The 12,603-nt window shown below is 43.6% G+C and overlaps 1 protein-coding gene across 3 annotated transcripts in view; it reads right to left on the reverse strand.

The window, feature by feature from the left end:
• The window catches only part of HECW2 (HECT, C2 and WW domain containing E3 ubiquitin protein ligase 2), a 222,162-nt gene that overhangs the window by 88,354 nt on the left and 121,205 nt on the right, over positions 1 to 12,603 (reverse strand). For all 3 annotated transcript variants that reach the window (XM_040427416.1, XM_040427415.1, XM_040427417.1), the window contains one exon: positions 419 to 588. In XM_040427416.1, the coding sequence (XP_040283350.1) occupies positions 419 to 588 (170 nt within the window). The remainder of the gene's footprint in view (positions 1 to 418; positions 589 to 12,603) is intronic.

Raw genomic sequence — 12,603 nt, forward strand, 5'->3', positions numbered from 1 at the left:
TGGAAGATAGTTAACATTTTTTTCAAAGTTGTTTCTTTTTTTATATTTAAATTTACTGGAGAATTGTATTCTGTATATAAAGGGAAATTAAAGGGCTTTCCCCCATCTTAGATAACATTTCTGATAACTGCACGTCCCACCTCTATCTTCACAATGGACCCACATCTACTAGACAGTTATGGCATATCCTGTGGCTATGCCATAAATGTCTAAGATGGGAAAACCATTAAAAGGTATAAAAAGATTGGGGATAGAGCCCACTAAATTTGTCTATTTTCACTTTCACGCCACTTCATATACAGTATATAACCTAAATGATAAGATAATAAGTTTATATAATCCAGTATGGTATTTTGCATTTGTAATCTAAATCTTGCCTAGCACCAGCATACACACCAAATACATGTTTTTTTAATACCTCTCCTTGCCATACTGGATTTGTGGTGTTTGCAATAATTGTTGATCTCCTTTCTTGACCGTGATGGGCAAAAGTTGGAAATGTACTCTTTTTTCCAGGTCGAATAGACATCTTGAGATAAGGGTCCGGATTAAAAAACATCCCTTTCTTTAGCCCCACAGCTCTAATATCTAAAAGATAAAAATAAAGTAAAAAAATAGCCTACAATTATAACTGCAGTATAAAACAATGAATAGATTTATCAAAAATGGCCAAATTATGTGTGGCGATAATTTGATATCTATAGGATGTCCAATAAAACTGCTACATTTGTTTTCTATTGATAGTTAACAGAAAGTAGAGGAGAATCTGCTTCCTAAGCTTCTCACACTTAGAGCTCATGCACAAATCACGGATAACGAGCGTGTGCATTCTGAATTTAGCGGAACAGAATGTCCGGGCCATAATAGAACAGTCCTATCCTTGTCCATAATGCGGACAAGAATAGTAAATGTTCTATATTTTTGCGGATGCCACGGAATAGACATACGGATGCGGACAGCACACGGTGTGTTGTCTGCATCCTTTGCGGCCCCGATCTGCAAAAAATGCAGATCGGATGCTGACAAAAAATAAGTTTGTGTGCATGAGCCCTTACTCAGATGCAGCCAAGGGTTCATACAGGAGATTACAGAGAAGTAGTGACCTGTACTGATGTGAATATAGAACTATTTAGCTGTGCAGTCTCTCTGGCTGTGTGTGTCTCACTCACTTCCTGCTCCCCTCCCCACTTCCACAGACTTGCATGGGATCATGTAATATGATCCTTCAGTGTGTAGAGAGTTGTCCTGGTCTCAGCAAGACTAATTTCTCAAATATTTCAGAGACAAAGTGATTTTACAAAAAGGGAGTAAGGGGAAGAAACAGCTGATAACTCTAGATCAAGGCATTTTTCTCTGATATATTACAAAGGTTCTTATGGTCACTTGTACCATTTAAGGTCCCAGTGGTCCACGGGTATTATTTCTTCCTACTTGTAAACATACTACATGTCTTCCCTTTACTTTCCTAGAATCACTACGCCTTACTGGACTAATTTGAATTAAGGAGGAAGTCCCTGCTTTTTCCTCCCTTTAGGTTACTCCAACAACCCGTGTTTCCTTTGCTTTTCTATTCTCTGTTTTTATTTCTGGAGGGATGAATATTTTTCCTCAGATTCACAGACTTTTCTTCAGGAAACCTTTTACTGTGGACCAGACCAAACACAGACTATCCTTCAAATGGAACAGTGCATAACTCAGTCTACTTTTTAATGTCTTTATTGCATTTTCATAAACAAATCTTAGAACAATTGTAAAGGGTAGACAAAATGGATCCCAAGGAACATCGCAATACGGCGACATTCATATAGGTCCAATGGATCAGGATAGAGTCTCTGTGACTTAAAATAAGCCTCACTGGTAAGTGTAAAAGGAGCTACTGTATGTACCGGTAATTGAAACGCATACATATGGTCAACAGTTTTATACAATGTTCATGATGAAGTGAAAAAACTAAATGAGCACATTAAAATGTGCCATTGCACAAAACAGAATATATATATATATATATATATATATATATATATATAAAAGGGAGATTCGGCGGTGAAGAAAAGGAGCAAAGAAACAAGGGAAGAGAACAGAAAGCAGAAATACGGAAGATACCAACACTTTGCAGACTAGGACATCAGTCTTCCGAAACATATGGGTCCCAGAGTTGGGGAATGTTTTAAAAAAAGAGAGATGTTTTCTTCATGACCTTTGCAACTCCCATTTCAAATTTTGGTATCATCTCCCAGATTTCAGTATCTTCTTTGTTAAAGGAGATGTGTCACCAAAAATTGTATCTGCCAGTTAAAATCAGATAGCAGTACATATCCATTTTTTTTTAATCTGTTTTTATTTATTGATTGTAGATGTTTTTTATTTTATTTCCTGAACAGGATTATGGGGGCGGCCAACTTGCCTGAGCTTTTCTTAACAGCATTTACAAAGCATAAAAAAAAAAAAATTTGCTTTATGGCATCCCTATGGTCCATAGACAATGGTCAGGAGGGGACCTTATTAACTTAAATGAAAGAGTTTTCTAGGCATGCTCTGTGACCACCAGCCTCCACTCCGTACTCTCCCACTAATTTGCAGACATTTTTAATTGACACCATTTGGCACAAAAACAATCTCTGATGCAAGAGCCACATCTCCATGGTTCTCTCCTCTTAATCCTGGTTCAATACAGAGGCTTGCAGGGCTTTTTTTTTTTTAGGGTACTTTCACACTAGCGTTGTGAGGATCCAGCAGGCAGTTCTGGCAAACCGTATACAAACGTAAGTAGGTGATATACCGGATCCGTCTCATCCGGTATAACAAAAAAGAGAGGGAGGTGCGCTCACCTGGCTGTGAATAATGGCGGAAGCACGGAGCACGCCGGGAACATGGTGTGAAATCGATATCCAAAAGAAAGAGCAGAAATCCAGCTTCCAATACAAACGTGGCAGCTTTTATTGAGAGTGTGCAATAAAAATTATAATGAAAGTCATGTCTACGCGTTTCGGATTATGAAATACTGATCCTTACTCATGACAAGGATAGACTACGCAGGCTTGGATTTATATAGTGACCAGCTAAAAAAAAATCAGGTGACCGTAATCAACCATAGCCACACCTTCTTACAAGATAAAATACATAATGTTCTTATGTTTCAATGTTGCAATAAAAAAATAACCTTAAAAACAACATTACAAAAAGAGTCAATAGTGAAGAATCAAATCATGTCTGTGATTTAATCCCTTTGGAATGCATGAACCCATACGAAAAATCCAAAAGGATTCACTGTTTAACTATTTCCTTCTATGATCACCTCCTCGAACTGGAGGATTAACGCTTTCGATTCCCTGTACCTGCATCCCTGTGACATCTCCCCTATGAACAGCCGCGTAATGTGAACTAGCCGCAGACACATTTCTTGCTCTAGCATGCGGAATATCCGAAATGTGCCTACAGATTCTAAACTTAAGGCTGTTGGTGGTACAACCCACATATTGGAGGTGGCACAGGGAGCATGTGATACAGTAGACCACGAAATTAGTATTACAATTGATGTATTGTTTTAATTCAAAGGATTGTTGGTTAGCAATGGAGAAAATGTGACACCCAATTTGGATTACTTTGCAACAAGTGCACACTCGATGGCCACATTTAAAATTACCCCTATGTCTTAACCAAGTAGGTTGAATCCGTTCTATGTCTGAGAACAGGGAGGGACTCCCTTTCTGTGTCAAAGTAGGTGCTCGAAGAGCTACACATTTAATACCTGCACTGGCAATGCCCGTCCACTGTTCATCATAGCTGAGAACAGATAGGTGCTTCTTAACTATCTGGCAGATATGTGGATATTCCAGGCTGGTATTAGCAGGAAAAATTAAGTCAGACCGGGATTTGCTAAGGGCATACTCTCTGGCTGAATTTAATACATGGCCAGAGAATCTGCGATCAGAGAGACAGCTAGCAATTAAATCCATTTCCCTGCGGCAGGCTGCATCACTAGAGCAATTGCGTCTTGCTCGAATAAACTCGCCTTTAGGTATGTTTTGGATAACATGGCGGGGATGACAGGATGTCGCAAGGAGTGTTGTGTTGGACGCCGTCTCCTTCCGAAAGATGTGAGTAACTACAGTAGATTTTTCTACCACTCCTGTAAGTAAGAGGTCAAGAAATGGAATGGTGGAAGCATCGTCACCAAGGCCCCTTTCACACGGGCGAGTTTTCCGCGCGGGTGCAATGCGTTAGTTGAACGCATTGCACCCGCACTGAATTCGGACCCATTCATTTCTATGGGGCTATGCACACGAGCGGTGATTTTCGCAGCAAGCTCTATATTCTGCGCTTTTCACGCAACGCAGGCCCCATAGAAGTGAATGGGGCCGCGTGAAAATTGCAAGCATCCGAAAGCAAGTGCGGATGTGGTGCGATTTTTACGCACGGTTGCTAGGAGATGATCGGGATGGGGACCCGATCTGTATTATTTTCCCTTATAACATGGTTATAAGGGAAAATAATAGCATTCTGAATACAGAATGCAAAGTAAAATAGTGATGGAGGGGTTAAAAATAAAAAATAATTAACTCACCGAGTCCACTTGATCGCGTAGTTGCCGATCTCTGTCTTCTTCTGTAATGTTGAGCTGCCGGCTAAGGACCTGTGGTGACGTCACATCACATGATCCAATCACATGGTCCCTCACCATGGTGATGAATCATGTGATTGGACCATGTGACGAGCACAGTGACGTCATCAAAGGTCCTATTCCTGTGCACAGCAAAGAAGAAGACAGAAGAGATGCCGGCTGCGCGATCAAGTGGATTAAGGTGAGTTAAATTATTATTATTTTTTTTTTAACCCCTCCAGCCTTATTGTACTAAGCATTCTGTATTAAGAATGCTATTATTTTCCCTTATAACCATGTTATAAGGGAAAATAATACAATCTACAGAACACGCATTACAATGTTTTGCACTCGCGCGGAAAAATCGCGCATGTTCCCACAACGCACCCACACCTTTTCACGCAACACCCGTGTGAAACCAGCCTAAGAATAAATTTAAGGTTGCATGTATTATCATTAAGGTAGCCCCAGAAGAGTGGCACGGCCACCCGATCGCCCAACCATACAAACAACAGATCGTCGATATAACGGCCGTACCACTCCAAGGAGGCCCCTTATGAGTTGCTAGATGAAAATAGATAATGATGCTCCCACTAAAGCCATATAAATGTTGGCCATAGATGGTGATAATTGAGCTCCCATCGAGACGCCGGTAAGTTGCAGAAAAAAACGGTGATTGAACATAAACACATAATGTTTTAACAAGAAAAGGACAACTTGACAAATATATTCTTTAAACATGACAGAGTAATCTGAATAGATGCTGAGAAACCATTCGAGGGAGGTAATGGCTAAATCATGCGGAATCACAGTATAAAGTGAAGTGACATCAGCCGTGATCCAAATAAATTCCGGCTTCAAGGTAGAGTCATGAAAAGCCTGTAAAACAGATGTGGTATCACACAGGAAGCCAGGAAAAGTTTGGACCAGAGGTTGTAAAATACACTGCTCAAAAAAATAAAGGGAACACTTAAACAACACAATGTAACTCCAAGTCAATCACACTTCTGTGAAATCAAACTGTCCACTTAGGAAGCAACACTGAGTGACAATCAATTTCACATGCTGTTGTGAAAATGGGATAGACAACAGGTGGACATTATAGGCAATTAGCAAGACACCCCCAATAAAGAAGTGGTTCTGCAGGTGGTGATCACAGACCACTTCTCAGTTCCTATGCTTCCTGGCTGATGTTTTGGTCACTTTTGAATGCTGGCAGTGCTTTCACTCTAGTGGTAGCATGAGACGGAGTCTATAACCCACACAAGTGGCTCAGGTAGTGCAGCTTATCCAGGATGGCACATCAATGCGAGCTGTGGCAAGAAGGTTTTCTGTGTCTGTCAGCGTAGTGTCCAGAGCATGGAGGCGCTACCAGGAGACAGGCCAGTACATCAGGAGACGTGGAGGAGGCCGTAGGAGGGCAACAACCCAGCAGCAGGACCGCTACCTCTGCCTTTGTGCAAGGAGGAACAGGAGGAGCACTGCCAGAGCCCTGCAAAATGACCTCCAGCAGGCCACAAATGTGCATGTGTCTGCTCAAACGGTCAGAAACAGACTCCATGAGGGTGATATGAGGGCCCGACGTCCACAGGTGGGGGTTGTGCTTACAGCCCAACACCGTGCAGGACGTTTGGCATTTGCCAGAGAACACCAAGATTGGCAAATTCGCCACTGGCGCCCTGTGCTCTTCACAGATGAAAGCAGGTTCACACTGAGCACATGTGACAGACGTGACAGAGTCTGGAGACACCGTGGAGAACGTTCTGCTGCCTTCAACATCCTCCAGCATGACCGGTTTGGCATTGGGTCAGAAATGGTGTGGGGTGGCATTTCTTTGGAGGGCCGCACAGCCCTCCATGTGCTCACCAGAGGTAGCCTGACTGCCATTAGGTACCGAGATGAGATCCTCAGACCCCTTGTGAGACCATATGCTGGTGCGGTTGGCCCTGGGTTCCTCCTAATGCAAGACAATGCTAGACCTCATGTGGCTGAAGTGTGTCAGCAGTTCCTGCAAGACGAAGGCATTGATGCTATGGACTGGCCCGCCCGTTCCCCAGACCTGAATCCAAATGAGCACATCTGGGTCATCATGTCTCGCTCTATCCACCAACGTCACGTTGCACCACAGACTGTCCAGGAGTTGGTAGATGCTTTAGTCCAGGTCTGGGAGGAGATCCCTCAGGAGACCGTCTGCCACCTCATCAGGAGCATGCACAGGCGTTGTAGGGAGGTCATACAGCAAAGTGGAGGCCACACACACTACTGAGCCTCATTTTGACTTGTTTTAAGGACATTACATCAAAGTCGGATCAGCCTGTAGTGTGTTTTTCCACTTTAATTTTGAGTGTGACTCCAAATCCAGACCTCCATGGGTTGAAAAATTTGATTTCCATTTTAAATTTCTGTGTGATTTTGTTGTCAGCACATTTAACTATGTAAAGAACAAAGTATTTCAGAAGAATATTTAATTAATTCAGATCTAGGATCTAGGTGTTATTTTTGTGTTCCCTTTATTTTTTTGAGCAGTGTACTATCAACCCAAGCAGATAGTTTCTCAGAAAAAGAGCTGATGCCGGACACTATTGGACGCATGGAGGGGGGGAAAACCATCCTTATGAATCTTAGGTAGGGAATGAAAAATGGGGAACATGGATAAAATCTACTTGCTTCTGATCCATGAACCCTCCCTGTAGACCAAGGGACAAAAGTGAAAGAAGATCCCGTTGATAGAGGGTCGTGGGCAAGCTCAAGAAAGGTGCCGGTGTCCTCAAGCATAGTGAGATTTTGGGACTTATATATGAGCTTGTCCAGGACCACCACGGCCCCCCTTTATCGGCCTGTTTAATTACGATGTCAGGCATCTTTTCCAATTCTTGCAAAGCAGAATGCTCTGAAAACAATCAGTTGTTGACAGACGCGCTCTGATTGGAAGAGTCTGCGATTTCATCCCTTTGGAATGCATGAGGGGTTCATGCATATGGGTTCATGCATTCCAAAGGGATTAAATCACAGACATGATTTGATTCTTCACTATTGACTCTTTTTGTAACGTTGTTTTTAAGGTTGTTTTTTATTGCAACATTGAAACATAAGAACACTACGTATTTTATCTTGTAAGAAGGTGTGGCTATGGTTGATTGCGGTCACCTGATTTTTTCAGCTGGTCACTATATAAATCTAAGTCTGTGTAGTCTATCCTTGTCATGAGTAAGGATCAGTATTCCATTATCTGAAACGCATAGATATGGACTTCCATTTTGGTACTTATTGCACTCTCTCAATAAAAGCTGCCACGTTTGTATTGGAAGCTGGATTTCTGCTCTCTCTCTCTTTTGGACATCCGGAATAACGGATCCGGTATTTTATTTTTTTCAAAGATCAAAGGCAAAAATAGCTCCTCCTATGTCCCGGCGCATGTGCAGACCGGAAAACCGGGTCCGGCAACGCGGCAATTTCTGGAACACTTGGTATTAATACATCTCTATGGAAATTAATGTCGGATCCGGCAAGTGCGGTAGTGTTCCGGGATTTTGTCCAGTCAAATAACGTACAAGGGATGGAATGGAAGACATCCTGATGCATACGGAACTGATTGCTCCCCATTAAGAATGCATTAGGACAAAACTGATGCGTTTTTTTTCTGGTATTGAGACCCTTTACCGGATTTCAATACCGGAAAAGAATAACGCTAGTGTTCTGTAGTACCCTTACAGAAAAAAAAAAAAAGATCAGGCGCCCATTGACTAAGGCTACTTTCACACTAGCGTTTTTGCTGGATCCGGCAGGGTTCAGCAAAAACGCTTCCGTTACCGATAATACAACCGTCTGCATCCGTTATGAACGGATCCGGTTGTATTATCTTTAACATAGCCAAGACGGATCCGTCATGAACTCCATTGAAAGTCAATGGAGGACAGATCTGTTTTCTATTGACTTACATTGGGGTCATGCCGGATCAGTCTTGCTCCGCATTCCAGGACGGAAAGCAAACTACATGTTGCGGTTTGCTCTCCGGTATGGGAACGGAATGCATTTTGGAGAATTCCGTTCTGTTCAGTTTTGTCCCCATTGACAATGAATGGGGACAAAACTGAAGCGTTTTTTTCCGGTATTGAGACCCTATGACGGATCTCAATACCGGAAAACTAAAACGCTAGTGTAAAAGTAGCCTAAGGCTACTTTCATACTAGCGACAGCCTTCTCCGGCAGGCTGTTTCGGCGGGGGAACAGCCTGCCGTATCCATGCTACCACTATTGCGCCGTGCTGCCGGAAGTCCGCTCTGGCCCCATTGACTATATTGGGGGCAGGCCAGAGGTCCGGCCGCAGCACGGCAAACGTGCCGAGAGGTGGCCGGACAATAACCGCAGCATGCTGTCGTTTTTGTTCGGCAGCCTCTCGGCATGTTTGCCGTGCTGCGGCCAGACCTCCGGCCTGCCCCCATTATAGTGAACAGGGCCAGAGCGGACTTCCGGCGGCACGGTGGGCTAGCGTTAGCACGGATCCGGCAGGCTGTTCCCCCGCCGGAACAGCCTGCAGGAGAAAGCTACCGCAAGCATAAAAGTAACTTTAATACAACCGGATCTGGCCAAAACTGAGCCATTAGGATGTATTAAATGGAACGGATCCTTTTATTCAGGTTTTGAGATCCTCTGCCGGATGTCAAAACCTGAATTAAAAACGCAGATGTGAAAGCAGAAAGGCATTGTTGCAATATATATGTGTAGATGGCATTTTTTGTTCAGGTGTTTGTGTCTCCTATAGAAAACGGGATGAAAAAACACCCGAATAAAAACAGCAAAATTTTATTATGCTGCATTAAAAAATGCCAGAGAGAAAGAAAAGTCACCAATTACAAAAAATGCCACTAGGCAAAAAAACACATGTATCCTGCGTTTCATATTATCCCATAGACTTTCAGCTAACATTTGGAGCTGGCATTTTTACTGCAAAAACTGCACCAAAAACCACAAGTGCACAAAATACCATTAAAACCACAGAAGTGCAGAAAAACAACATAAGACACCTCTGTGTGTTTTCAGCTTTATAAACCCAGCTCTGCTATGTTACATAGAAACATAGATGGGTGGGTAAGCATGGGAGCATGCGGCCAGCTGTGCCGTACCTGGAGGGTGCTGTCAGATGAAGCACGGCCGTCATATGACCGTGACATGGCAAAGGGGGTGCAGGTCTGTGCGGCATGCTGATGAATCATAGATGAGGCCCGCACCTATCTCTATGATGGGGCCCCGAAAGTGAACAAAAGCGCACTGCACATCAGTGATGGCCAGTTTGCAGTGTTCGCCAACGAACATATGCGGGCTGCCATCTTAACTCACAAGTCCGGCGATGCACAGGTAAGCCCTTACCTGTGCCTGCGCCGCGAGCCGGTCTGAAATCAAATGCGGTCACCGGGAGCAGGCAGTCCCGAGAACAGCCCGATGAAGGCCCCCGGCGGCTGTTCTCGAAACTGCCTGCTCCCGGTGACCGCATTTGTTTCAGACCGGCTCCCGACACAGGTAAGGGCTTACCTGTGCATCGCCGGACTTTTAAGTTAAGATGGAAGCCCGCATGTGTTCGTTGGCGAACACTGCTAACTGGCCATCACTGCTGCACATGTGTGGCGTGCTCTCATTTCACTTCAATGGCTATTTCCAGAACTCCCATAGAAATGAATGGAGAGTGCACAGCGCAAGCGCGTCCACCTCTCTATTCACCTCTACAGGAGTTCCGGAAATAGCCAAGCTGGTGCTCGGCTATTTTCTGCTCTTCCATAGAAGTGAATGGAGGGTGACTGCTTGCGCAGTGCACCCACGTTCACTTTAAGGGGCCCCGTTCTAGAGATTCAGGTGGGACTCGCGCATATCTGACCAGTGACTGAGGTGGCGCAACTCCTTAAACCCTTATACGACTGGTCGTCTCTTTAAATAATGCATTAAGTGCCATAGAGGCCAGGGTTCTGCTGTTTCAAACAGGCCCAGGGCTAATGCATGCAATGAGTCATAACTCAGATAAGACATTTAACCTTTCAGATTCAGTGGTCAAATGTGACCATGGCAGCCAAAGGCTGAAAACTCAGAAGCGCAGCAATTCTGGAGCTGAAACTGCTCCCCCTAGTGGTGACTGGGGAAACTGTTCTTTCTCTGCATTCTCTGAGGCTGCCAAAACTATGGAGACCCTGGAACCAGCGCCGTAGCTATAGGGGAAGCAGCTGCTTTGGGGCCCTGACCCAGAAGGGGCCCATCCAGGAGGAGGAGGACTAAAAGATTTGGTCAGGGCCCCCTCAACAGTATTACACAATAAAATGATAATCAGTGACGGTATAGACAGTGTATAAAACGGATGGAACAGCTGCCGGGCCTGGTCTGAGAGAGCGATATTTACTAGTCACAGGAATGGGGGTGGCATGAAAGGAAGGGGTTGTGAAAAATTACTGGGGAGGGAGGCCCCATTCAAAAATTTGCTGTGGGGCCCAGTCATTTCTAGCTACGCCACTGACTGGAACACAGCAAATTTCTCATAGACTGCAGTGCTAATTCATTGGTGTCTATGAGAAACGATCTGATGATAGCATTTTCAAGTACACTTTAAAAAAGTGTTAAAAAAATAACAAATGCAAATCCAAAATTAAAACAAAAATAATTAAAAAACGAAAAACATCATAGGCATCGCCACTTCCGAAACCACCCGAACTATTAAAACATAAAAATATTTATCCCATACAGCGAACTGCTAAATGGAGAAAAAGCATCAAAATGGCTCTAGGAAGGCAGGGTGTGAAAAACTAAAAGGCAAAAGCAAAAAAAAAAAAAGTAAAGAAATTCAGGGACTCAAAGGGTTAAACTATTTCTAATTTACTACTTTTGCAGACAAAAATAAAATTTTCTTTAAAAATAAAAATAAAAAAGTTTTATTTATTTGTGTGGCCATATTCTGAAACCATAACTTTTTATTTCTATGTCGAGGACAGAAATGTGTGAGAGGCTGTTTGCAGGTAATTGGTAACATTTTAGAGTACATATGCCCTTCTGATCACTTTTCCTTAGATTTTTGTACTTTTTTTTTTCTTATGGTGCTCAGACTTCATAGCAATAATAAATGTACAGTATTTTTCCCTACTGCAAATTAGATTAAAAAAAAGCAAATGGAGATTTATACTGTATTGCATGGGTTGCAGGTGATATATCAGGTCAATCCAATCACACTGTAATTTCAATTAAGTTAATCCAGGACTGCCAAGGACCCAACCAAACTGAATTTCCCGTAAAACAAGGTCAAGCAAAAAACAAAACAAAACAAAACACAGTGGAGACAGCTGCTTCAAGGACAAACAGATGTGAGGGATTAAATACAGCACTGAATACATCAAGATGACAGAGCTGCTGAAGCTTCACTCCTGAATCATCTGTATCCAGCATAGGGATAGCCTTAGGGCTCATGCACACAAACGTGTGCCGGCCGGGCCCGTGCTGCGGACCGCAAATTGCAGTCTGCAATGCACGGGCACCGACCGTAGGGCTACCGTATGTGGATGCAGGACCCATTCACTTAAATGGGGTCCCTGATCGGCATCCGACTGTCCGCACGGCAAAAAAAGTAGTGCATGCACTACTTTTTTGCGGTGTGTTGGCACAGACAGAAAATCCACCGTGGGGGTTCTGTGCCTCCGTTCCGCACCACACTTCCGGACTGCGTATCCATTCAAGTGAATGCTGTTTGCGCGCCGCAATACGGGCAACGGTCGTGTGCACAAGCCCTTAAAGGGGCTGTCTAGCGCTACAATATCGATGACCTATTCTCAAGATAATAATATTCTCAAGATAGGTCATCAATATCCAATAGATGGGGGGGGGGGTCTGACTCCCGGTACCCCTGCTGATTATTTAAAGCGGTAGTGGTGCTCGTGCGATTTTACCTGCGTGTCATCTTGCTTATAGAGGTAGGGCTGTGTAATTACAACTGCTTGTCCCATTCAAGTGAAAGTTGTAATTACACTGCTCTGCCT

The sequence above is a fragment of the Bufo bufo genome, chromosome 4 (genome assembly GCF_905171765.1).
Source record: "Bufo bufo chromosome 4, aBufBuf1.1, whole genome shotgun sequence".
NCBI lineage: Eukaryota > Metazoa > Chordata > Amphibia > Anura > Bufonidae > Bufo > Bufo bufo.